This window comes from Psammomys obesus, unplaced genomic scaffold (genome assembly GCF_907164565.1).
Source record: "Psammomys obesus unplaced genomic scaffold, mPsaObe1.curated_primary_1811, whole genome shotgun sequence".
In the NCBI taxonomy this organism is placed as follows: Eukaryota; Metazoa; Chordata; class Mammalia; order Rodentia; family Muridae; genus Psammomys; species Psammomys obesus.
Genome location: NW_026596046.1, coordinates 32,835,406 through 32,862,059, shown reverse-complemented (window position 1 = coordinate 32,862,059; position 26,654 = coordinate 32,835,406). Strand labels below are relative to the sequence as shown.

The window sequence follows — 26,654 nt, the reverse complement described above, 5'->3', positions numbered from 1 at the left end:
GGGGGAGAGGGAGAGGGAGAGGGAGAGAGAGAGAGAGAGAGAGAGAGAGAGAGAGAGAGAGAGAGAGAGAGAGAGAGAGAGAATTGCAATTCCCTCCTCAGCTCACCGGTCCAGGAAGTCTCCCCTCCCCAAGCTCCACATAGTTCACCAGGGCCTGATTCCCATTGCCACTGCCTTGTCTACTCCCCCATGCCACAGCCTGGGAAGGGCTGTTTTTCCTTTTCTCCTCACTGCTTACAGACACTTTCTCTTCGTTCAGGGTTCAGCTGGAAAGATGCCTCCCTCCCGAGAAAGGCAGTTTTCAGCACCTGGCCGTAGTAGCCCTGGTGAACTCTCTGAACTTACTTTTAGACATTCGTTTACAGGAGCCTGGATTTGAGGCCAAGCCCTTTACATTCCAGTTGCTATGCTTTCACTCTATCCTCCAAAGGGCCTGGGGGACCTGGTCCTCTGAAGGATGACTATTGGTAGGGGCAGTCTTTGCCTTGCCCTCCTCTGTTGTCTATGGAGGAGAGCTGCTTGACGGGTAAGATCTCCAGGCTCAGGCCAGTTAGAGCTGATCAGGTCCCTATCACAGACCCAGGCCTCCCCTCATCCCTCTGCACAGCCTGGGCCCAAAAGCAGCAGCTGACAGGAAGGGCTGTGTTGCCTGCAGGAACACTGGATTTCCCCTCAAAATGCCACCCACATCAAGCCAATGCACCCCACTTCGGTCCACGGTGTGGAGGACATGATCCGCCTGGGAGATCTCAACGAGGCAGGCATTCTTCGCAATCTGCTCATTCGATACCGGGACCACCTCATCTACGTGAGTACCGCCCACGGCTGCCCCCGTGCTACATCCAGAGGCCCAGGTTCCTGGGCCTCCCTTAGCTCTGTAGCCAGATGCTCCATCTGAGCCCCGCCCCTGTCCCTGCCCAGGCTCTGGGCTCTTTCTTTAGAACTGAGGTTGGGCAGGAGCTGATATACTGCAGGTTTGTGGGTCTCATATGCTTGGAAACTAAAGGTCAGGGCTGCTCAGGGACAGACTTAGTATTTTGCCAGTTAGGGAGCCAGGGGCTGCTACTGCTCTGCTTTGGGCTTGGTCCTGAAGCCTTAAGATCAGGAAGGAAGGAAAAAGAGGCGCCACAGACCTTCATTAGAACCAGCCAGCACATGTCTCCCTGGGTAAAGTCTTCTAGTGGGGACGTGTTCCCTGCTGAAGAAAAAGGCTTTATTTTGACTATTTTCTTCCTGTCCTCCTCCTCCTCCTCCTCCTCCTCCTCCTCCTCCTCCTCCTCCTCCTCCTCTTCTGCATATGGACTTTATTTATTTATAGTAAACTACATACAATGAGAACAGTTAGCTGAGTATGGTGGCACACGCCTGTAATCCCAGCACTTTGGGAGGAAGGCAGATCTCTGTGAGTTTGAGGCCAGCCTGGTCTACAAGTGAGTCTAGGACAGCCAAGGCTAAACAGAGAAACCCTGTCTTGAAAAACCAGAGAGAGAGAGAGAGAGAGAGAGTACAGTTATGTAACAATAAGGACAGCCATATGTTTAGTTTATTTGTATTTAGCAAACATGAAGAAAATACTATCTACCCTATCTAGGTGAGTCTAAAATTTTGTTAAATCATTCTAAGTCATATCTTGTATTTATCAACTTATAAAACAACTTTCCAGACCTCAAAACATTTTCTTAAGTCCTAAACAACGTAGGCCTAACTGAAACTGTAAGGAGGAAGGGTGACTGACCAGGCAGTGAACTGTCCCTGTCATCTCGTAGTTTTGGAGGCTGCTTGCCTGCACTTCCTACTAAAGTACTAATTTTATTCCTTCTCGAGTCTCGGAAGGGGTTTTGACTATTTTTAAAATGGACTATGTATCGGTTGTGTGTAGGTGCATTGTACCGCAGCTAGCACCTACGGAAGTCTGAGAACAACTTTTGGGGCTGGTTCTCTCCTCCACTTCGTTTTGAGGCAGAGTTTCTCTTGCGTGTGCCGCACACTCTGGGCTAGCTGGCCTGGGAGCTTCCCGCCAACTCTCCTGTAGTAGGACCAGGGTTACAGATATGTGTCGCTGCATCTGAGATCTTACGCAGGGCTCAAACTCAGGCCAGTGGGCCTGCACAGTAAGACGCTTCAAACAGACGTGTGTACTGTGAGCTGTGGTTGTCCTTCTGACTGATTCGATGGGGCCTATGTCATCACGCCTGCAAGGGAAAGATCGTGTTCACCTGTGTGTGCTTAGACGGTATGCATGTGTGGACGTGTATTTGTGTGCTCACATGTACACACATGTTCTTGAATATGAGCACTTATGTATACATTCAAGTGTGGGACACGCACACATATATATATAACCTTCATGGGTGTGCACCCCTATTGTGAACTTTGACCCTCTTCTCCACACACAGTAGTATATCTATGCTCAGTGTTCTGTCTGTCCCACCTGTCTCATCCTAGGCCTCATTTTTGGTAATGTGTCTACGTGGTCCTGAGTGCTGGCAGAGTGTTCCTTAGCTGCCTTCCCTGCTAGACCCTGGAGGTGATTAGTGATGCTGCCCGTTCAGCCTGTTAATGCTGATCACTCAGTCACTTAACTAACAGTGTTGAGCGTGTCCTGTATTCCATGTCAAGCACTGAGGAGACGAAGTCCTCAAACCAGAGCCACCAAGCAAGCATCCAATCAAATGTACAGCAGGGAGCACACGGGCTGTGAGGGGCCACACAGAACAGTCTTCTTTCTGCAGGAGGTGGCTCTGTATGGCAAAGGGACACCAGCTAGGTGAAGGGCATGGTCAGTGTGTTTCAGCCTGGTGCAGCAGGACAGTGAGGGGCTTCGGGACACAGGCTCAGTAGAAGGCCATCTCGTCTGCAAGATGGAGAGCAGCAGGGCTCTGAGAGTGTAGGGAGCAAGGATGGGTCCCAGCAGAGGACAAGGTAGTGAAGCCCACCTGAGCTGCAAGTGGAGGAGAGATGGAGCATTCACGGGGACAGAAGCCAGGTGGGGAAGCAGCACAAAGGACTGCCCAGACCAGGGAGGGCGGTCAGGGTGCCGGTGACAGGGAGGAAGAAGTGGAGGGTTCACCTGGGTGAAGGGCATGATGGTACTGGAGGTCCAGTTGGGCAGGCTGAGAGCAGGGCTGGTTTGGGAGTCCTGGTGGCCAGTATGTGGTGGCCTCCAGGAGGTGGGACACTGAAAAATCCTGAGCCAATGAAGGCCTTATGTTGCGGGCAGAAAGGAAAGAGCCATGGAGCTGTAGTTGGAATAGTAGGGCCCGTCCACAGCAGCAGAAAGTCTTGGAATGTTGCAGCATCTCCATCTTTCTTTCTGTCACTTCCCTGCCATTGAGCCTCTCGGGGTGACATGTAGGCTGGGTCATTAGGCCTGAAGTGATAAATGACATCAGTCTCCTACAGCTGCTAGAATGACCTTTCCCCAGCTGATCCCCCCAAATGCCATGGCCTTTCATACCCTTATCCTCTGCTGTTGGCCAGCCCCTGCCTCTCACTGGAGGATGCAGGTTCCCTCTGAGCCCTGACGGTGAAGGCTTGTGGGGCCAGCCTCCTGCCGTGCGCTGGTGACAGGTGTCATGTTCTTGAGAAAGTATTAAGGAGTTAAGGAACTTGTGTTCCTGGTGCTCAGCAAGGGTGGTGCCTCTGTCCTTTAGGCTCTACAGCAGCCCCAGGAGGGGGCGGCGAGCAGCCCCTTTCACAAATGACCAGACTGAGGCTGGCCAAAGCAATGCCCCTTGAGGCTGACTCTCGGGTGCGGATGGGTTTCCCATATGGAGACAAGAGTCAGCTATATTCCACAGCTGTGTGGAATGATGGTGGTCACAGGCCCCTCTCCCAATTGTTTAGCCTAGGCCTGGGTTCATGGAGATGCCTTTGTGGTGTCTTTTCCATTGACTGGTTGTCTCTACCTGTTCCCTTACTTTGTGACAGACCAACTGTGGAGGGCGGGTGAGTGGCACAGTAGCAGCCCCTGGAAGACTGTGAGGCTTCTTGGCCTGGCTGGGCTGCTCCCTTGGCCTCCTTGCTTCACTTACTTTCCTGCTTGGGCTGCTGGCACTGAGCGGGGCTGTGAAAGCGAGTCTTGGGTGCTGCTGGGTGCCATATTTGGAGGAGGTGGCTTAAGGGGAAAGGGCCTGCTGGGCTCTCAGCTGGCATCTCTGGGCTTGATCACTGCTTCTCTGCACAGCTCCCCTGGCCTGCGCTGGGCACGCAGCTGCTTTCCCTGCATGCCACACTGCTGAGCTGCTGGGGAATGGTGGCCGCTCCGCTGCCATGCACTGAGTCCTGGGGAGACAGACACATCTGTCTTCAGCCACTCTAGGCCCCAGACATCAAAACATCTCTCACCAATAGCGACAGGGCGGCCTGACCTTTTCCAGGTTGGGATGAGGCAGGGCCTGACCTTTTCCAGCCAGCACAGGGGAGAGTAAAAGCATCTTGCCCTGGTGCTTCTCCTGGGTGCTTCTCCAGGGCACAGCAGCCACCTCTCCCTTGGGAAAAGCTAAGGGCAAGTCCCCACCCAAGCCCCAAATCCCAGCTCCTTCTGTACCACATCCCAGCCCCAGCCCTCCTGCTCTCTATGACCTGTCCCCACTCGTGGTACCCCCGTCTCTCCTCCGGACACAGCCCAGTCTTTGAATTTTGCTCTAAAAGTCTTGGGGCCAAAGGAGGGCCAGCATTTGAGCGGTCCCTGCTTTTGTGCTTTGAATCTGGAAACACTCTACCTCATTCATCTTCCCTGTCCACATAAGACAGTGCAGTCCGGGCTTAGGGACCTCCTGTCTATCCCTCTTTCACCAAATGTCTCTGAGCCAGACCCAAAGCCAGTCTGAGGCCACCTTGGCTCCTTCCATGTCTGCGGACTCCAGAGCTGCGCAGGGCAGAGACCTTCCCACCCCCACCAGACAGTGCAAGCTCGTGTCCCTTGCTGCTTGCAGACGTACACAGGTTCCATCTTGGTAGCCGTGAACCCCTACCAGCTGCTCTCCATCTACTCGCCCCAGCACATCCGCCAGTACACCAACAAGAAGATAGGGGAGATGCCGCCCCACATCTTTGCCATTGCTGACAATTGCTACTTCAATATGAAGCGCAACAGCCGGGACCAGTGCTGTATCATCAGGTGGGTGGCACAGCTGCCCTCCCCGTAGGAGCCCAGCTCTGCTCTCCTGCTAACACACAGCTGGCTGTGCCCTCTGCGCTGTGTCATGGTGTATAGAGTCCCCCACACTCCTGGGCCTTCCATTTCTCTTCTAAAGGGCTCATGTTGGCTTTCGAGGCCAACATTGTTTCCTAACGGTTCCTATTACGCGACGGTCAGTTGAAATCTGCCTTGTTTTCTCTTGGGCAAGGCAAGAGGCCAAAGCATCAGTTGGGCAGTTCACATGGTTCATACTCTTGACCAGTAGGGATGGGGGCGTGGCAGAGCCCTGTGTCCATGAGGGCCAGACCTGTAGCACTGACCGGGGCTAGTGGGACAGCCAAGGCTGAGGCCTCTCCTGCCGTCCCCCGCCCCTGCAGTGGGGAGTCTGGAGCTGGCAAGACAGAGAGTACAAAGCTGATCCTGCAGTTCCTCGCGGCCATCAGCGGACAGCACTCCTGGATAGAGCAGCAGGTGCTGGAGGCCACCCCCATCCTGGAAGGTAGGCCAGGTTCTGAGGGTGACCCCTGCCGGGTGCTGGCATGGGGTCCACCCAGCCTCACCTGTGATCCCCACCGCCCTGCAGCCTTTGGCAACGCCAAGACCATCCGCAATGACAACTCCAGCCGCTTCGGCAAGTACATCGACATCCACTTCAACAAGCGCGGAGCCATCGAGGGCGCCAAAATAGAGCAGTACCTGCTGGAGAAGTCTCGAGTCTGCCGCCAGGTGAGCCCTGGCCCCTGCTGGGAGCCGGCCCCTGCGCTGGGTGGGTGGGCGCCACTGTCGGCATAGTCCGGGCCACCCTTCACCACACTCACTTCCATCTGCCCCTCGAAGTGTCCAAGGTCCCCCTGTGAGACTCCAGCCCATGTGTGCTCTCTGGTCCCAATACCGGTGCCCACTTCCAGGCCCCCGACGAGAGGAACTACCACGTGTTCTACTGCATGCTGGAGGGCATGAATGAGGAGCAGAAGAGGAAGCTGGGCCTCGGCCAGGCGGCTGACTACAACTACTTGTCCATGGTGAGGCCCAGGTGACACACTGGGGTAAACACCTGTCTCAGGGACACGGGGCAGGACCGGACTCACTAGTGTGGCTCTGTGCCAGCCCACCCCGGCTTGTCTGTGCCTTACGGCCTCTCCCTCAATGGGCACATGTCCCTAGTGAATTCTTACCACAGGTGCATTTCTCGAGGTCAACATGGCGCATGGGAACACAGCACCCAGGAGCCACAGGACCAAGCGCACAGGCCTGCTCATCCTCGTAAGCTAGAACCGAAGGCCTCTCCTGAGCCTCCCAGGATTGAGGGAGCTGGGTGCTGAGGCCTGGCTCTCCAGGCTTTGTTGATGGCAGGCTCTGGTGCTGGGTTCTCCTGCTCCGTGGCTCTAGGGCAGTGGGTCTCGACACCTTTGGGGCTGAGGGACTTTCGCAAGACTCGCCTATGACCATTTGAAAACATAGATATTTACGTGACGATTCATAACAGTAGCAGAACACAGCTATGCGGTAACAGTGAGATAATTTTATGGTGGGGGGGTCACCATAACACCAGGCACGCACGCAGCACTGAGCAGGCTGTGTCTGTGGATCCCTTCTGTGGTTCCCATGTGGTTACCGTCGACAGGTGCTCCCCTGAGAGTGGGCTCCCTGGAGCCATATGGCGCCTAGTGGGATGCTGCTGCTGTGAGCTGTGATGAAACGAAGACGGAGCGAGCCTTGTGTAGCTCCTCGCTCTTTCTCATGTTAGGGTGCCCTGGAGAAGCGACACAGTAACCTAGATATCCTTGCAGGCGCTGCCTCCCTGACATACCCCTTCCTCCTCTTTTATGCCCCGCCCCCCAGGGTAACTGCATCACCTGTGAGGGCCGGGTGGACAGTCAGGAGTATGCCAACTTCCGCTCAGCCATGAAGGTGCTCATGTTCACAGACACGGAGAACTGGGAGATCTCAAAGCTCCTGGCCGCCATCCTGCACATGGGCAACCTGCAGTATGAGGGTGAGGCCCCACGGTACCTGCCCCACCGCGCCATACTCCACCCAGAGCAGGGCTTGGCAGTGCCGCCTGCCGAGGCGGGTGTCACATGGGATGTGGGCTGGGAGGCCGTGACCCTGAAGTGAGCCTCGAGGGCGGTACACTGTGTGGCAGCCCCCCACGAGGCGGTAGGGGAGCCGTTCCAAGAAGAATGCAGCCCTTTGAGACCTCTTCCGCATTTGGTTTCTTCTCTAAGGCTAAGCATCTTCAAGACACTTTGAGTTCACACTGCATGCACACTTATTGACCGCCGTGAACAAGTGTCCCCAGAGCTAATGCAATTCGGGCTACTGAGTCTGGAAAGAGAAGGGGAAATCAGTGCTTTGAGTAGAGGGATAAGCACCTGCAAAACCCCTGAGGCCCAACAGAACAGGGTGTTTGGGGGGAAAGGAAAAGTTCACAGAGCTTGTCCCAAAGGTGTCACGGTTGCCACTGTGGACTACAGGGGAGAGGCTGAAGGGGAGCCAGCAGAGGGTCCAGATAGGTGCCAGACTCAGCCCTAGGTGCTGGTGTTTGGGGCCCCTCCTCTCATGGTGCCCACCGGCTGTCATGAATGTTCATCAGATGTATTTTGACCATTGCTGATGATGTCCTCTGTGGACAGGGCAGGCCCCTGAGAAAAGGCACGGCAGCCTGCACCCCCCAGGCGCCCTGCCCCTGTAGCTCCCTGGGTGACACTGTGCCCCTTGCCACTGGCAGCCCGTACATTTGAGAACCTGGATGCCTGTGAAGTCCTCTTCTCCCCATCGCTGGCCACGGCGGCTTCCCTGCTCAAGGTCGGTGCTAGCCTCTCCCATTTCCACTGACCCTCTGAGGCCAACTGTCCCACTCAGTCGGGCTGAGGTGGAGCCCTTGGAGGGTTTCTGTTCAGTTAGGGAGCTGGCCCCTGGTCCCACAGGGGTGGTGGTGTGAGGTCTGGGATGTCTGGGAAGAGCTGGGCAAGGGAGCTGGCAGGGAGGAAAGGGCCAGTCGGGGTGGGGCTGGACCAACACCTGGTGTTTGCGCAGGTGAACCCCCCAGACCTGATGAGCTGCCTCACAAGCCGCACCCTCATCACCCGCGGGGAGACGGTGTCCACCCCTCTCAGCAGGGAGCAGGCGCTGGATGTGCGAGACGCCTTTGTCAAGGTGGGCGAGTGGAGCCGTTGACTGTGTGCAAAGTGTTTCCAACGCTGGGCCTTGCTCCGCAGCCCCTGGGCCAGCATGCTGTAGCCTCAGGCTCTCTGATGCCCAATGTCCCTCTGTCATCTTCTGAGGCCAAAGACCAGGTGTGCCAAAGGCACGGACTCTGTGCTCCCCTCCTTTGTCCCCTGGGACTCGCTTTGAACAGTTGTTCTCAGCCAGGGGCCTCTCCTTCGGTCTCATGGGGTCTGGCTGGTGGAAGACTCCCAGTCCTCAGGCTGCTATACCCATACACTTGCCAATCAGAAAGTCCCTAATCTGTACCACCTTGTGCCGGACTGTGAGCCTTCAAGGTGCTCAGAGGATGGGGAGACGTACAAGTGAAGTGGGCTGAACCCCAGGGTGACTCCCTGCCAGGCCTCGACATCAGGGGAAGTTTAAGGGAGCAAACAGTAGCTGCTGAGTCCCAAGCGCACGTAGGCTCGGGGGTGTCTGCATGGATACGGCTGGAGTGGGCTGCCGCTCGGGGAGGGCCTGCTTGCACCATGGCTGATGGGTGCCTTTCAGGGCATCTACGGGCGCCTCTTCGTGTGGATTGTGGACAAGATCAATGCCGCAATCTACAAGCCACCCTGCCAGGACCTGAAAAACTGCCGCCGGTCCATCGGCCTCCTGGACATCTTTGGGTTTGAGAACTTCACTGTGAACAGGTAGGGTGGGGCACCCCATGCCTGGGAAATGCCATGTCTCCCCCATTAGGCTGCACTCGCCTGCCTCCAAGAACACCCCCAGGCTGGGGAAACGTGACCCCGGTCATCTTGGAGAGCCTTTTCATACCCAGCCCCAGATCAGCTGAGGCCAGCCCAGTTGGAGGCCGGGGAAGGCTTCCACTATCCTGGGTACTTGGGAGGTGGTCTGTGGTCTCTGAGCTCAGGAGCGGAGTCACTTCAGCTTGTAATGTTGGATGTCACAGAGTCGCCCAGCCCACCATACTGAATGTGAGTCGGGGCTGCTGCTCAGCTGGGCTGACATCAGGGCTCCCTCTGCTTGCTGGATACTCTGGTATCTTTCCATGGCCCACCTTCCCAGTGTCATGACACTTTCCCCTTATTGGTGGGCCCTACATGGGGCATGGTCACTCAAGGAAGGAACCCTGAGCCTGGCCTCTCCTCTGACCCTCAGTGACCTTGGGCATGTCCTTGAAAGTCCCCAGAATCTTCTTCTGCATAGGAGTTGGACTTGACAATTCCTACCCTAGCCCACCTGTTGGGAATCTTGTGTCAGAGGTCACATTGCAGGTGGAGACAGGGCTGGGTCTGGGCTACAGGATGTCCACGGTCCTCTGCCCTCTGCAGCTTCGAGCAGCTCTGCATTAACTTTGCCAACGAGCACCTGCAGCAGTTCTTCGTACGACACGTGTTCAAGCTGGAGCAGGAGGAGTATGACCTGGAGAGCATCAACTGGCTGCACATCGAGTTCACTGACAACCAGGAAGCCCTGGACATGATTGCCAACCGGCCTATGAATGTCATCTCCCTCATCGACGAGGAGAGCAAGTTCCCCAAGGTGGGCATCCCGAGCCTGGGCTCGCCCGTCTGCAGCCTGGGCCAAGCAGCTTGAGCCTGCCCTGGTGCTCTGAGCTGATTCCAGGATGTTCAGGCCATGAGCAGGGATTACGTACCTGTGGTCTACCAAGCCCCGGGCCAAACCATCAAGATCTAAATATACAGCTGGTCCAGAGAGATGCTCATAATGGAATATGGCTTGACCTGGGGAAGGAAACATGAGACTACCCTCAGGAGGAAAAACACAAATGAGATTAGAATCTTGCTCTATCGATCAAGCTGGCCTCGAACTCCTGGGCTCTAGACAGCCTCCAACCTTAGGCTTCCTAACATTTCAGTCATGAGAAATAGATGCCCTGGCCTGGAATGTGCATTCAAGGTTGTGTGGTTCCAGTTCACCCGCTTCACAGATGGGCAGTGGGGCTAAGACAGCCTGCGTGGGGGTGTGATGAGGGCAGCGACTGAGAAAGACAGGAAGGCAGCGCCTTGGCAGTGGCCATTTTGTCCCCTCAGGGCACGGATGCCACCATGCTGCATAAGTTGAACTCACAACACAAGCTCAATGCCAACTACGTGCCACCCAAGAACAGCCACGACACCCAGTTTGGAATCAAGCACTTTGCAGGCGTTGTCTATTATGAGACTCAAGGTACAGGCTGTGCTGCCTCTCTGTCTCTCTGCCTATGTCCCAACCTTCTCTGTCTCCAGGTTAGGGGTGAGGCCACACGGTGCAGAGCTCAGAGGGACGTCGGGGGCCACAGGAAGCATCCAGTGCTTTGCTTTTTTCTTTGCTACTCACCAGGCCTCACCAGCCAGGCCTCCTGGCTGGGTGGGAAATCACTCTGTACACTGGAATGACCTGGAAATCACAGAGATCACCTGCCTCTTCCTCCCTAATTCTGGGCTTATTTTGCTTATTTATGATACTGAGGGTCAAAGCTATCTATGCTACGCACGTACTCCACCCATGGGCTACCTGTCAAGAGCTTCAAAAGTCGATTTTTTTTTTTTAACACAGTCAACTGTGGCAAAGCACACGCAGTACAAGGCTTGCACTGCAGTTCAGTGGCGTGACACACATTTACAATGCTCCACCCTTTCCGGGGCTTTCTGTGACCCTTCCCAGAAGCCAGTCCACGAATAGTCAGTAACGCCTACCCTTCACCCAGCCCAGCGCCTCCCCCACTCTTCCTTCTGTTCCTATGGTCACCTAGGCCCCCCATGTAAGTAGGGTCATGGCATTGGTCTCCTAGAGTCTGCCTTATATCTCTGACCACCGTCCCGTCTGGCTCCACCCATGTTGTGGCATGGTTCAGTTTCCGTCGTTTTCACGGCTGACTAACATTCTGCCACGTGGATACGCCACTCTTCACTTGTTCATGTGCTAATGGGAACGTGGGCTGTTTACCCTTCAGCTAGTGCAAATGGTGCGGCTGTGAGCGTTGGGTCTGTGTGAGTTCCTGCTTTGGGTTCTTATGGAAGGGCTCAGCCATTGTAACTCACTCTTCCATCACCATGACACCAGGCCCAGGGTATGCGCTCCGGAGTAGCCCAAGTCCTGTTTAGCTGTGTTCTCACCCCTCAGGCATCTCTAGCCTGTAGATCTCACGCACCGCCCTAGTTCCTCTGTCCCTGAGGATGACAGGCCCCTCTAAGTGTCGGAAGCTTCCCTGATTTGACACCGGGGTCCTGGGTTCAAGTGTTAACTCTGCCATACCTTGCTGTTCTGGCTTCACTGAAATCAGTTTTTCTCCCTTGTCAGATGGAGAAGATAGTGCCAGCCCCAGAACACAGGGAGGGCACTGTAACGTACACTGTCCTGCCTAGGCCCAGGGTAATTAGTTGCCTACTGGTGTTTCGTAGCATCAGGTGGTCTCTTTCAGGGGATGATCCCTTCACAAGGACTCTGGCATCTTAGTTCGAGAGGCTCATAGTGGCTTAGGGATGACAGAGTTGGGAAGGTCGCCTCACACTCTTTGTGAGACAGAGAACTCCTGTACTTCTTACATAGGCTGTGTGATTGAAGGGTGTGTGCTTGGGGATTGCTCCCCATCTTCTCTGTGTTCTTGGGTAAGCCAACGTCCTCTCCAGGCCCAGTGTCCCACAATTTGGAATGGATATGGGTAAGCTAGGTGAATTCCAAAGGTCTTTCTGGCCCAGACGTTGCGGGTTGGGGAGCCCTTGGTGGGGGAGCTCCAACCGTGCTTTGCTGCTGCCAGGCTTCTTGGAGAAGAACCGAGACACCCTTCACGGGGACATCATCCAGCTGGTCCACTCTTCCCGGAACAAGTTCATAAAGCAGATTTTCCAGGCCGACGTTGCTATGGTAAGGCTATCGGACATTCCTTTGGGCAGGAGGGGTCCTGGATCAAGCTTGAAATGATTCAAGCTAGGCCTGAATCATTTCCATCTATGGAGCCCCCTGAACCCCAGGGTAGGGACAGGGGCCAGTGCTGAGCTGGGCCCCAGAAGGCAATGCCTGCAGATGCTTCTGTCTGGTCCTCCCTCACCGGCCCAGGATACGACTGGGGTGTGAGGCTCAGAGACAGGCTATGTGGGAGGTCTCTTGGGACCGAGGCCCACCTGCCACCAAATACAAGGGAAGACAGAGGATGTGTGTGGCCCACCCTGGACCCGATGCCGAGGATTGCCTATCTGCCCCTTGGGAAGTGCAGGCAGGCATCAGCTAGAGTGTCCTGCTGGGCTGTTGGCCCTTCATTTCATTCCTTTTTGCACCCCTCTTTCCCAGGGCACAGGGGAGGGGAGCAGGGAGGACAGGGCCACCATGCTAGGCAGGTTCTGAGCTGCTTGGGATGGTGGCCCGCCTTGACCTCTGCCTGAGGCCCGCCCTCCCTGGCTCAGTGGCTGTTTGGCTTTCTCACTCACTCCGCTCCACCTCCCCTGCCCGTGGTTCCCCTTATAGTTTCTCTGTGGTTATTCATCCGGCACTGTCGGCCAGGCAGCGTCCTCCATGAAGGTAAAAGCCCCAGCCTGGGGCCCAAGATGACCGTGGTGGAAGAGCTCAGCATTGTGGGCTGACACCAAGAGAGAGAGGGCTGGATTTTTTTTTTTTTTTTTTTTTTTTTTTTTTTTTTTTTTTTTTTTGGTCTTTTGTGGAGTGTGGTTTTTCTGTGGAGTGGTTATTTTTTTTTTTTTTGGAGTGGTTTTGGTTTTTGAGTTGTGTGTGCTGCAGTAATCTCAGTTTCTTAAAAGGGAAACTGAGGCCTACAAGAAGAAAGTTAGAGACGGTTCCTAGGCCCTTTCTGCCCCACCCTGTTATTGTACCTACTTCTGTGCCCACGGGCCCTAAGGACTCAGCAAGACACTGATGACTCTTAATTGCAGGTCCAGGTGGTCCTCTGTTTTGTGGGAGGAACTGAGGTCAAGGAGAGGCTTCATTTCCCTTACGGACACATTCTGCGGACACATTCTGGGGGAGGTCCACTAGAACAGCTGCTCTGACCCCCACCTTCAGGCCTTGACTGCCGTGGTGCTTCCCATTCCAAAGGCCTTCCACTGTCCCACCTCCTCTTTGCTTCCCTTCTCCCACTTCCTCTCTCCTCTCTGCCCAGTATGGCAGCCCTCCCTCATATTTGCCTGCTCCCAGACCCTCCCAGACCCTCCCTACCCTACCCAGTAGGGTAGGCCCAACCCCCTGGGGTTAAGGGGAGGAGAATATAGCAAGCCTGTCGAGATAGGGACAGTAGGGACAGCCCTCCTGTGAATGACTCTGATCCCTGCCTCACACACACACACACACACACACACACACACACACACACACACTCAGCACATTTCTCCTGGCTGCTATGAATATAGACACCATAGCAGTGACTGACTGAGGCCTTGGGCAAGTCCCTTCGCTGTGCTGAGACAGTTCCAATGCTGGTGTGACACAACATGTCATCTTGAATAGGTCATGTGGCCTGGGCTGCCCTGGGGCAAGAGACAAGTGTGTGTGTGTGTGTGTGTGTGTGTGTTTGTGTGTGTGTGTGTTCATGTTTGTGCATATGTGTATGGAGGCCAGGGGCCACCCCGGATATTGTTCCTCAGGAGCTGAGGAAAATATTGGGTTTTTGAGACAAGGCTTCTCTCTGGAACTCCCCACATAGGTTAGGCTGGCTGGCCAGTGAGTCCAGTTCTGTTCTGTACCCCGGCACTGGGATTACGAGTGTGTACCACCACACTTTTCTTTCTGTATGTGGGTTTGGGGGATTGGACTCAGGTCTCCATGCCTGCAAGGTGAACACTCTACCACCTGACCTGCGTCCCAGCCCAAGGGAGATCCGCAGGTGCTGGAAACTTGGCTGCTCTTCTCCGGGGATTCCCCAAAGCAGTGTCTTAGCTACAGCTCCGCTGTCAGGGTGGAAACCCACAGCTCACACTTAACAGGAACCGTCTGCTTGGGCGAGTCCCCGCTCCTGAGGTCTCAGCCTTTGACTCTTGCGTCTGCTGCCCCAGGGCAGTTCAGGGCATCATGACCCGTCCTGACCTACTGACATAGGGACCAATGGAGTGGAGGAAGGCCATTTTTCAGGCATGGGATGTACCCAGATGAATGTCTCACCCCAGGCATGTCCACAGGACAGCTGCTCAGTTCTGTCTGCTCATTGGCAGACACCTGACAGCATGGTGATATCTGCCTTCCTTCCCTCAGACCCCTTCTGTGCCCATTCCACATTGACCTTTGGACCTCTTCTGGCTTCAGTCTTTTCCTCATCCCCAAATATCCACAGATGACTCAGGAATGAGCACTCGGGAGGCTTTCCCTGAACGAAACAGAACCAGAGGAGAACCAAGATGGCTGAGGCTGGGAGAGCAAACCCCACACTCCTTCACCCATCCCCCCCCACACCCACTTGCTCAGCCACTCACCCACTCACCTAAGCAGGCATTCACTCATTCAGTCTACACGGCTTATTGAGTGCTCTCCATACGCCACACGCCATACACCTGGCTCTAGGTCCCAGGACACAGCAGTGAACAAACAACAACAAAGCCAAGCCAAACCCGGTTCTTTGTCTTGTGTTCCAACAGAGGGGGGACAGTGAGAGCCAGTAAATACGTAAGGCATGCTGTGTTTCTCGGAGGGGGCCACGAGGAAGGACAGAGTGTGAGGTGGTGGTGGCCCTGTCATTGTGTGTGAGGCTCAGGACAGGCCTTACTGAAAATCTGTTAGGAAGGTGAAAGCACTACCCCTGCCCAGGTGGGGAGCTTTGTGGGGGGAGAGGGAGGGGCGTGTGCAGGCCAGGCGAAGCCAGGAGGCTGGAGTCCAGGAAGGGTGAAACAGGTGTGGGGGGGGGGCAGGACCAGTCCCTACTGCAGGAGATCCTGGGGCTATCACAGATCCTCATAGGGACCTTGGCTTTCCTTGGCGTGAACTGATGTCACGGGAAGATTTTGAGCAGGAAGGAATGCCCAGGCGCCAGCCTCTCTGTCAGTGCAGCTGCAGAGTGCCTGATGGTGACAGGGCAGGAGGCAGTGCGAAGGCTGAGGTGGGGAAATGAGGGAGCCGGGGTGAGGCTGGGCCCGGCTAATGGGAAGTGCGAGGGGCATCAGGAAGGATCTGTTTGTCTCATATATGAGAAGGGCCATGATGGCTGTTCCTGAGGAACTGGCTTGCACGGCTGGAGGGGAGACACTCTGCGCACCACGGAGGGCACCAGGAAGCAGTGACCCGGGTGTTGACGTGTGTCCTGATGCACACAGAGCTGTGGGTGTACCCAGGCCCTGGTGGCACAGCAGCGAGCAAAGCAGACCCGACCTGTCCTCGTGAGGCCCCGACAGGGAGAACAGACACGGGGAACAGCTTCAAGATGGCCGGATCTTGAAGGGTGTGATCCTGTCCAGGGCGTGTTCTCACCGTCTATGCCCCGTGTGCATGTGCCACCTAGCAAGCATGCCACGTGCATGTTAAGCATGTGCATGCAGGGGTGCGTGCTGTGAGGGAGGCTGCGTGCTCTTAGGGTACGCGCGTCATATGTATTCAGGGGCGCTGCGCAGTGTGCCTGCTGTGTGTGGGTGCCGTGGGGGCCTGTATGATACATCCGCGTTCAGAGGATGCATGCCACGTGTGCTTTACAGCGCATGTTCAGCACATGTGCTGAACGCTGTGTTCTTACCGTGTTTGTGTCATACGTACGCAGTCCTGGATGGTGTGCGCGCTGTGTGAGAATTTATACGCACTGTCACGTGGGGTGTGCGTTTTGTGAGGGATGCCTAGTGTGGGCAAGTCACGCTTGCTATCTGGTGTGCATGCTGGATGCACGTCACACACGTGCGCATGGGTGTTTGCATTATGTACATTGCGCGCGGCGTCTGCATGCTCAGATACCCCCGTGTGGATAACGCTGTGTGACGTGCGAGTGTGCGCGTGGTATGGGTGCAGGCTCTGCATGGCTGTGTGCCCACCGCGTTGTGTGCCCTGGGGCATGTGTACTACGTGTATACGGTGCGCGTTGTGGATGTTCTGTGTTGTCAACCACACGCTCTGCATGTGTGTGCTGCTGCTGAATCAAGAATTCCGTTGGGCCAGAACAAACATCACCCAGGTCCCTGAAAAAAATTTTGGATGTCCTTCAATGGAACTTCAGATGAGAACCACTCTGCGTTTCAGAACCAAAGACATCTGCTTTCCTGCAGAGTTTATTAGGCACTGCGGCTTATCACCTGGATTTAGTGTGGGTTAAGCACCTTCACCCCCAAGTGCCTTAGGTGTGCTTCTGCGCCCCAGATTTTAAAGTATTTCTTTTATTTTATATGCCTATGTGTGTGCCCACGTGTATATAATTCACCACCTGAATGCAGGACTCCTCAGAGGTCACAATCCTCAGAGGGCGTCGGGTCCCTGGGAGCTGGAGTTCCAGGTTGTAACGAGCTGCTGTGGGTCCTGGGGTCCTGGGGTCCTGGGGAGCTGGGTCCTCTGCAAGAGCAGTCAGCGCTCTGCTCTGTTGAGCCGCCTCTCCAGGCCCCTGCACGCCAGAGTGACGGAATTATACCTCGAAAAATATAAAGTCTTTCAGCAAAATCGTTTACTAATGAGTTCCTACACAAAAATGGCCAGGAAAACAATACGTGGCAGTTCTGTGTTCTCTCTAATCTGAGTCCTGCAAATGTCCTGCAGGTCTTCCGGTCTTCCCCAGTCCCCCTTCTCCCTGTTCTGTCGAAAGGCTCTGAGAGGACAGCCTACGGGCAGGGGATACAGAGGGCCTGGGGGGCTCCTGAGCAGCTGGGGCACAGCCACCTGTCTTTACAGGAAGGTTATCCAGGTCACCCACACTGCCCCGGGGCTGTCTGATCGGGAGAGGGCACTGCCCAAGGCGCCCACAGGGTGTAGTGATCACCCCAGGCACCTGCTGGTTGCTCTTGGACTCTACTCCCTGACCTTGTCAGGCTCAGGCGGGTAGATGGCAGTATTTTCACTTCGGAAACTTAGTGGTCAGCCTAAACCACATGAGGACACGAAGTCTGAGGGCATAGGACTCAGAGAGGCTGCTCCTGGCCCAGGATCTCCTGGAGGGACACCGTTGAGGGTTCTAGAGAGTGGGTGTCTGAGATCCAAGCTCCAGCCCAGACCAGGGGTGTTACAGGAAATCCCCATCCGCCCTAATCCTCAGGCTCCGGCTGACCTTGGTGACCTTCCCTGGTGCCTTCCTCTCCCCTGGATAGCTGCTGGAGGGTGGGAGGGGAAAGGCGCGGCCCCTCCCCTCACTGTCTGTCTGTCCCTGCTCCAGGGTGCTGAGACCAGGAAACGCTCGCCTACGCTCAGCAGCCAGTTCAAGCGGTCGCTGGAGCTGCTGATGCGAACCCTCGGCTCCTGCCAGCCTTTCTTCGTGCGCTGCATCAAACCCAATGAGTTCAAGAAGCCCATGGTGAGCCTCAAAAGGGAAGTGGTGTGTGTGTGGGGGCAGATGGATGGGATAGGTGGCCAATGCAAGGTCTTGTCCTCTGTGGGACTAGAGGGTTTGCCAAGTCGCTGGAGGCACAGGGGCTCCAGAGTCAATGTTTTCCCTGGCTTTGCTGACTCCCAGCTGAGCGGTTGTATATCAGTGAGAATGAAAACCGGAGCCATCACAGCCAGCTCTTCCCCAGAGGCCATGCCTGAAGATTCTGGGGTGCCTATTACATGCTTAGTAAACAGCAGTGTGGCTCATGCTGAAGCCCCTCCTTGAAAGCCCCCCCCCGAGTTCAATGCCCACCTCCTTCAGGAAGTCCTTCTGGACTCCCTTGCCTGGAGGTCCCTCTTTTTGACACTTAGTGACGGCATCTGTTAGCCTGTCTATAGGCCGGGTATAGCCCCTTTAGCAAGATGCCTATGAGGAAGTGACAGTTGTTCAAGAATTAGAGTTGTCACATGGGGGCTCAGGGATATTGACCACTCCGGTCCCACAGGCCACCTAGCTGCTAGCTCTCTGCTTCAGTGCAGGCCCTGAGAGGTGTTGTTTATCCAGAGGAGGGGAGAGGTCCAGGGGAAGCTGGGTGTGGGGCTTAGGGAGGGAGGGAAGGCTGGGGAAAGTAGCCCAGAGGGAGAGGAAATGGGCTGCGGAAGCCGACCTTCCGCACATGCTGTCCCCGCCAGGAAATCATTTCCCAGAGCGGGTGAGTCCTGGCCTCTTCAGAGGTCCTCCTCAGGAGCAGGGTGCGCAGGAGGACAGGGCTGGGACCCAAGACCTTCTCCCACCCCAGGCCTTTCAGTGTCTGTGGCCATCACCTTTGCAGTAGCCTCCTTAACTGCCTCTCTGCCTCCTGCACCCCCCCTTTCACTACACTGACAATGACAATTTGTGCTCTTCTTTTGAGATAAGGTCTTGCTGTGTAACCCTGCCTGGCCTAGACCTCGATATACAGATGAGCTCACAGAGAACCACCTGCCTCTGCCTCCCGATTGCTGGGATTAAAGGTGTGCACCACATCTCAGGGCCGCAAACCTTCCCTGGTTCCTGCCACTCATGGGGCAAGGCCCAGACTCCTGGCCTGGCCTCAGAAGCCCCCCCACCCCGCCCAGCATTTTCTTTCCATCTGAACTGAGAATGTAGTCCTACTCTGGAGCCGTCACATTGCCTACTGTGTGCTGAAGAGAAGAGCGCGCCTCTTCCTTAGGGCACTGCAGCCAGCTGTAGTTGTTTAAATAACAGAGGATCTGGGATGGAGGCCACGTGAAGGGCAGCCCGGGCTGTGTGGAGTGCCCACCTCCCGGCAGCCTTCACTGCGCCCCGCCCTAGGCTCTACAGCCTGCTCCATGTTTAAGCCTTGCCCTCCCCACATGCTCACTCTCCTCCAGCCTTGGAAGACCCTCCCCTCAGTTTCCACGAAGCCTCCTTTGTCTCCCAAGGAGCATGGACCTGTCTTCTCTGTGATCTGATCTTAGAGCACACGGCTGTCCCACCTGCAGGCCCTCACTTCATGCTGCCATGGGGGTCTGGCCAACAGACCTGGGCTCCTGCCTGGCTTTGCTCCACATGAGCCCAGAGGTCTCGACCTCTGTGTTTCTGTCAGTGCTGGTCAAACACAGCCTGCATCCCGGTAGCAGCCTTGGCCTGATGCCTTTGGTCCTGGCCCGCAGCTCTTTGACCGGCATCTGTGTGTACGCCAGCTGCGATATTCGGGCATGATGGAGACGATCCGCATCCGCCGTGCGGGCTACCCCATTCGCTACAGCTTTGTGGAGTTTGTGGAGCGCTACCGAGTGCTGCTCCCTGGAGTAAAGCCAGCATACAAGCAGGTACAAGGCTGGGTACCCCAACAGGGGAGAGGCCCCAGTTTTACATGTGGCAATGACGGGAGCTTGACATCTACCTGGTCACCTCAGGTACTGCTGTGATAATAGGGAGGGATGGAAGGAAACATTGGAAGGCCTTAGCAACCACAGTGGCTGCCATCTAGTTGGCTTGAGGAGAAGACGGGGCCAGGCTGGGTCAGTCACACGGCCAGACAGGGACAGACCTGCTTCCCAATCTTGAGAAGGGCACTTGGGAGCTTTTCTGTTGGTTACACCGTCAATACCCCTGTCTTCCACCCAGGGTGACCTCCGAGGGACATGCCAGCGTATAGCTGAGGCCGTGCTGGGCACACACGATGACTGGCAGATCGGGAAAACCAAGATCTTTTTGAAGGTGAGTGCAGCCTGTCCTGGCCGCCATGGCCCTGCCAAATCCAGAGGCCTCCAGGCTTGGGATGTTCCCGAGGCGCTGGAGGGTGTCTTGATGTGTGTGTGAGAGCATTAGAGGTAGCTAGTGCAGCCAGGCACTGACCCCAGGTTAGAGCTGGGGACCAGAACCCATACCAGGGACTCAAACCCTGCCTGCGGGGCCTGTGGTCCTCAGCCTGGGGGCTTAGGGCAAGTGGCCGAGTATTTCTGCCTTCTCTTCTATCTGCGACAGGCTGGGCCTGAGATGGTCTAGAGTGGACTTCAGGTCCCTTCTTGTGGCTTTCTGCAGGCAGGGTCATGAGGGTCAGCTGTGTACTGGTGTCTGTGGTTCTGTCTCAGCATCCAGGGACAGCATGGGGAGTTCCTGGCGCCCACAGCCTCCTAAGAAATCGCAGTCAAGAAGCTGGGCCCTGAGCAGTCAGGCCTTGGAGAGTAGCCACACAGGGACCGTGCGGGCTTCCCCATTTCCATTTCCGCTGTTCTGTGGCAGAGCAGGGCCCCTCCTCTATGGGGGCAGGGCAGAACACAGGACAGCGGGGAGGAGAAAGGGGAGGAAGCAGCCTTGAGTGGGGCCTGGTTGGGGTCTATCTAACTCTTCTTGGTGTGGGCTTTGAATTAGCCCCTGCCCCTCCTACAACCTTGTTTCTGCATGGGGAAATATCTTTCATTCCCTCTGTGTGTTCCTTGACTCTTCGCTGGACAGGGAATTCTATGTGCTGGGTCTCCTGATGTCTTCCTGCTAGGGGTGTGGGATAGAAATAAGGACTAAAGTCAGGCTGAAGGACGCAGGAAACAAGCTACTGGCCTGGGATGGTTGAGTGATAGGTATGTGTTGGCAGAGAGAACAGACAGAATTGTGATGGCATCTAGCACCAGAAGATCCACAGGGCCCCATTGTCCCCATGCCCCCATCTTAGGAATACTCCTAAGATCCCACATGTCCCAGCCCCATTCATCCGTTCATCCATCCATTCACCCATCCACCCATCCATTCACCCATCCACCCATCAGCTCGCTCATCTGCTCACTGAGAAGACCACGGCTGAGCTTCATGAGTGTCACCAGGTGTCTGTGATAAGCGGATGGCTTTTTACCTTCTCCTCCTGAGGCTCAAAGGCCAGGCTTCCAATCAAGGATGCACCTGCCGTGTCTTCCGTGGCTCTGCCACACTACCTAGCACTCTGCCTACCCATGGAACATTCCGTCTATATATGTATTGAATGAACCAGTAAAGTTTCAGGTTTCATCTAACTGGCGGGGCTTGGGAATGGGGAGGAGAAGGGCTGCATATGTTGGTGGGAGCTGGAGTGGTCTTGAGTATCATGGTGGCACATATGCTGTGGGGTACCTGTGGAAGGTCACAGAAAGGTTATCCAACTGCATGTGAAGGAGAGGGCTAGGAGGGGACCGACAGGCACCAGGAGACTCCTGGTAAGAGTCTGCTACCAAGATTGTGGAGAGAAAAATAACAGGGCTCAGGGCTAAAATGATGGTGGGGGAAGCCGGGATGTGACGTTATTGAATCTGTTTCCTTGTCTAGTGAAATGAGGTGCCTCTGGTTCCTTCCCCAACTCCCAGACCTTTGGGGACTAGCCACCGTTTCTGATGGCTATAGGAAGCCGCTGCACAGGCCCCAGCAGGGTTGAACACCTGAGGTGCACATAGAGCCCAGGCCTGAGTTTCGAAAGGAGACAGGCTCTACCGGGCCTGAGCGGTGGCCCGGGGGACACTGCTCAGGAGCTCTGCCTTTTAGGACCACCATGACATGTTGCTGGAGGTGGAGCGGGACAAGGCCATCACAGACAGAGTCATCCTCCTCCAGAAGGTCATACGGGGCTTCAAAGACAGGTCTGTGTCACGGCTTCTGCTCCCTCAGCACCCACATTGGGAACACGCGTGGCTCACCTTTGCTCTCCCTCATGATCACCAGGAACAGACATGGGTAGCCATGGTGCACACACAGAAACCGTCATACACGCGCATGGCATTCACACATGGCCACAAAAATCCTCGAGGAACGTGGGTACAAGGTTTCCGCAGCTCACCATGTCACAGAACAGACCACGTGACAGCCACCCCCCCACACACACACACAGACAAGAGGTATGGTCACTGGCATCCTGCTCATCTAGGCCAGACTGGAGATTTTATAAGGTACAAGGAGCAGCTCGTATTGTACACTGGGGACATGAGTACACCGTGGTGGTCCAAGGCCAACTCTAGGTACCACAGAAACCCACAATCTGCCTTGTTTTTAGTTCATCTGGTCCTTCCTTCCTTTCTCCCCCTTGTCTCCCCATCACCTGTGAGGCTGCTAGCCTCTTCCTCCTGACCTCCTTTTCCTCCAGTTCACTCCACCATCTGTCCTCTGCTTGGCCTTCAGCCCCGTTTCTCATGAACATGACATGTAGGCCCTGGAGTGCTGCCTCGTGCCATGCCATGTCCACCCTCCCCTCCTGCGTTTTCCTATTCTCAGCAGACCCTCGTTATTGCTGAGTGGCCTCTGTCCCCATCCAGCCAATGGTGATTGTGGGATCTGAGAAACAGCCTACTGTGTGCAGGAGAACAGCCCCAGGCACTTCAGAGGCAGGCAGTGACAGGGGCTTGGGTTCCAGCCTCCCAGGTCTCAAATGAGGGAGTTTAAAGTCCTGCTTCTTTCACATTCTTTCATTGCCGGTTTTGCCACGCCTACACCCGCTCAGCAAGCATGTTTCCAGTTTCTGCCTTAAAGGTCTCATGTGATGAGCCAGGCAGGAAGGACAGCCCCAGACATTATTCCTCACTCCTTCCGGGTGGTAGCACTGTGTGGGGTACAGAAAGGTCTATGCCCTGCCTTGCCCAGGGTGCTGTCCAGGCCACCAGCTGTCTGCCCTGGAGTCACCCAGCTGTCTCCCTTTCAGGTCCAACTTCCTGAAACTGAAGAATGCCGCCACACTGATCCAGAGGTGCTGGCGGGGCCACTACTGTAGAAAGAACTATGAGATGGTGAACCTCCCTCCCACCTCACCCCTGATCCTGCTAGACAGGCCACAGAAGCAGGGAGTTACCTTGGCAACAGGACTTAGTCTGCATCTGAGGGTGCCCTAGCCAGCCCCCCTTACCTCAGTCAAAGCCCGTCTAGCTCTCCCCGTGTTTCGTGAGCCTTTCCCTTGGAATATTTTGCTGAGCTAAAGCATAATGAGACAGACCTTGGCAGGAGCCAGGAGAGGCCTGGTCACACGCAACTCTGGAAACCTGGCTGCAGCCTGAACTTAGATTAGGGAGGTGGGCAAAAAGGACACTGGTTGAGGTGGGAGTTCCCGGAAGGAGCTTTGGGGCCCACTTGAGTGACATAGACGGTGGGGGGTCCAGGCTGATGGAGGCCGTGCTGGGTGTTCTGCTGGCCTCATCCCTCAGGTGTGAGTGTGGCTTGCTGTCCTTGCAGATGCGCCTTGGCTTCCTGCGGCTGCAAGCCCTGCAGTACTCCCGGAAGCTGCACCAGCAGTACCGCCTGGCCAGAAAGCAGATAATCAAGTTCCAGGCCCGCTGCCGTGCCTACCTGGTGCGCAAGGCCTTCCGCCACCGCCTCTGGGCCGTGCTCACTGTGCAGGCCTATGCCAGAGGCATGATCGCCCGCAGGCTGCACCGGCGCCTCCGGGACGAGGTGAGGGGGCTTCTGAGCCCCAAGATTTTGTCTTCAGAATCCAATGAGCCCCTACCTATGTGTGACCCGGGGAGCAACTCAACTGCCTTTTAATTTTTTTTTTTTTTTTGCAAACTCACCCTCCATTTCAGGGGGTGGGAGATGGCGGTGGGGTGAGGCAGAGGTGTGACAATGGCTACCCATGTTGCTATGGTCATGTGTCTGTCCCTTTCCTCAGTACCGGCGTCGCCTCGAGGCGGAGAAGATGCGGCTGGCAGAGGAAGAGAAGCTCCGAAAGGAGATGAGTGCCAAGAAAGCCAAGGAGGAGGCGGAGCGTAAGCATCAGGTCAGCCAGGACCTCCAGGCTCCCCCGGGTAGCTGCTCTGCAGTCTGGCTCCGTGATTTTTCTTCATCGCTGGCTGCTCATCACCTATCCCTGCCGTCTTCCTCCACCTCCTAGGAGATGTGTCTTCCCAGTTCCCTCAGCACACGGCAGCTGAACTCTAACGTTGGGTTTGGGCTGTGGCTGGAGCCAGAGGGCTGTGTCCACAGCCCTTCCTGGGTAGGGGTGACACCCAGAGCAAAGGCCTGACAGGGGAGTGAGCAGGCTCATTCAGCCTCTCGTGCCAGCGAACACTGAAGCGTGGCTTATCTAAAAGCTATGGATAAATTGTGAGGCACACTCGGTGTTATGAAGAGTTAGCTGCAGAGGGGAGTATGTAAGGTATTCAGGTGTTTTTTTTTTTATATTGATTACAGGCAAAGATATTTGCAACTATGACTGCAATCATTAAAACATTATTAGTGTTAGTTTTGTTTGTAATTGTTATTATTTTACCTTTTAAACATGGTTCATACTAATCTTTTGGTCAGCTCTAGTACAGTTCTGCGTCCCAGGACTTCATGGTTTCTGTAGCCTGAAAACAGGGGAGGGCATGGAAAGGGGAGGACATGGAGGCAGGAGAGGGCATGGAGGCAGGGGTATTCATACAAAGGGGCGTGCTAAGGAGGTGTCCATCTGTGGGTGTCCGCCTGTGGTCCGGGAGTGCTGTTGTTCTCTCTGGCCCACTTAGCCCTCCCCTGTGTCAGTTCCCTAGTGGAGTTGGGTACCCTGAGGATAGCTGTTCCCTGAGGCTATGTTTCTGGGTGCTGGCTTACTTTCCCTGCACCCCCACCCCGACTTCAGGAGCGCCTGGCCCAGCTAGCCCGCGAGGATGCAGAGCGGGAGCTGAAGGAGAAGGAGGAGGCTCGGCGGAAGAAGGAGCTGCTGGAGCAGATGGAGAAGGCCCGCCATGAGCCCATCAACCACTCAGATATGGTGGACAAGATGTTTGGCTTCCTTGGGACTTCGGGCGGCCTGCCAGGCCAGGAGGGCCAGGCACCTAGTGGCTTTGAGGTAACAGGACTTCAGGGCAGGACTTCCTGAGGCACCCCAGAGCCTTCCCTCTCTCCTCTCACATCCTTTGCCCTCTAATAGAGGGAGGTGGTGACTAACTGGCTGAAGAATTATGGGTTTCAGGTCTCATCCAGTCTCTACCTGCCACATGACCTGCTGAGCCACTCCCAAACTTTTACCCATTGTCCTTGAGGTTCCCCTGTGAGCTGGGCTCTGTTTGCACAGTGGAGAGAAGCAGCAGAGGCCTTACCCCCTGGGAGGAGGAGCTGACTCTGCAGAGACAGAGTGGGGACAGCAGCCAGTGCTGCCTCTGTTCTAGCCCTGCTGGCTACAGGGCCCAGTCTGACAGTTTGGACACAACCCCTCTGTGTCCCTCAGGACCTGGAGCGAGGGAGGAGGGAGATGGTGGAAGAGGACGTGGATGCAGCCCTGCCCCTGCCCGACGAGGACGAGGAGGACCTTTCTGAGTACAAATTCGCCAAATTTGCTGCCACCTACTTCCAGGGCACGACCACGCACTCCTACACTCGGAGGCCCCTCAAGCAGCCGCTACTCTTCCATGAAGATGAGGGTGATCAGCTGGTGAGGCTGCCTGCGGCTGGGGCATGGCTCACGGAGCTGGATGGGGGTGATGAATGCTGTGGTGGTGACCAAGGTCTGACCTTTGGCCTAACTCCCAGCCTAGGGTCAGGCCACACCGCAGGTGGCTGTCTATCTCTCCAGCATCCACTCCAAGCCCAGGCCCTTTCTATGGCTTGGGCTAGGTCCTCTGTTCTTCATATATATGTATATATACATATATATGTGTGTATATACATATGTGTATATATAATTTATTATATATAAATATTATATATAATTTATGTGCATTGGTGGTTTTCCTGCATATATGTCTGTGTGAGGGTGTCAGATCCTGGAGTTACAGACAGTTGTAAGTTGCCATATGGTGCTGGGATTTGAACCTGTGTCCTCTGGAAGAGCAGTCAGAGCCTTCTCTCCAGTCCCCCTCTGGCTTTCTTACGTGTGTGCTCTACCCTCAGGCGGCACTGGCTGTCTGGATCACCATCCTCCGGTTCATGGGGGACCTCCCTGAGCCCAAGTACCACACAGCCATGAGTGATGGCAGTGAGAAGATCCCTGTGATGACGAAGATCTATGAGACCCTAGGCAAGAAGACATACAAGAGGGAGCTTCAGGCCCTGCAGGGCGAGGGCGAGGTAAGGCCAACGAGTCCCAGCCTACAACTGCCTTGGGCTAGCAGGGTTGATGTCAGCATGCTGGCCTCGGGTAATCAGCAGAAAGTATCCTACGACCTAGCTGTCTGTGCCTCATTCCTGCCCCGGTCCCCCGCCTCATCTATCTCCTCGTGGGGATAGTGTGTGAGTGTTTGCCAACTGTCAAGTGCTCATTGTAACTGAGGGACCGGCCACAGTGTAGAGCAGACGGACTTTGCCGTGGGAGCCACCTCTAGTGACAACTCACTGGGAGGCTTCAGACAGTGACTGTGATTTCCTGAGTCTCTGTGAGGGTGAGGGGAGAGTGGCCTCGTGGCCTGCACCTTGTGAGCATCTGTGTGGAAATCACACACACACACACACACACACACACACACACACACACACACACAC

At 55.5% G+C, this 26,654-nt stretch overlaps 1 protein-coding gene across 2 annotated transcripts in view; it reads left to right on the top strand.

The window, feature by feature from the left end:
* Myo7a (myosin VIIA) overlaps positions 1-26,654 on the top strand; it is a 53,808-nt gene that overhangs the window by 3,724 nt on the left and 23,430 nt on the right. For both annotated transcript variants that reach the window (XM_055623521.1, XM_055623522.1), the window contains exons 2-23: positions 656-808; positions 4,938-5,122; positions 5,521-5,642; positions 5,727-5,869; positions 6,052-6,165; positions 6,986-7,139; positions 7,875-7,951; positions 8,183-8,302; positions 8,864-9,006; positions 9,652-9,862; positions 10,375-10,510; positions 12,081-12,187; positions 17,595-17,732; positions 19,424-19,582; positions 19,881-19,973; positions 21,762-21,856; positions 22,909-22,993; positions 23,433-23,651; positions 23,869-23,976; positions 24,817-25,026; positions 25,405-25,608; positions 26,067-26,243. In XM_055623521.1, the coding sequence (XP_055479496.1) occupies positions 656-808; positions 4,938-5,122; positions 5,521-5,642; positions 5,727-5,869; positions 6,052-6,165; positions 6,986-7,139; positions 7,875-7,951; positions 8,183-8,302; positions 8,864-9,006; positions 9,652-9,862; positions 10,375-10,510; positions 12,081-12,187; positions 17,595-17,732; positions 19,424-19,582; positions 19,881-19,973; positions 21,762-21,856; positions 22,909-22,993; positions 23,433-23,651; positions 23,869-23,976; positions 24,817-25,026; positions 25,405-25,608; positions 26,067-26,243 (3,153 nt within the window). The remainder of the gene's footprint in view (positions 1-655; positions 809-4,937; positions 5,123-5,520; positions 5,643-5,726; positions 5,870-6,051; positions 6,166-6,985; positions 7,140-7,874; positions 7,952-8,182; positions 8,303-8,863; positions 9,007-9,651; positions 9,863-10,374; positions 10,511-12,080; positions 12,188-17,594; positions 17,733-19,423; positions 19,583-19,880; positions 19,974-21,761; positions 21,857-22,908; positions 22,994-23,432; positions 23,652-23,868; positions 23,977-24,816; positions 25,027-25,404; positions 25,609-26,066; positions 26,244-26,654) is intronic.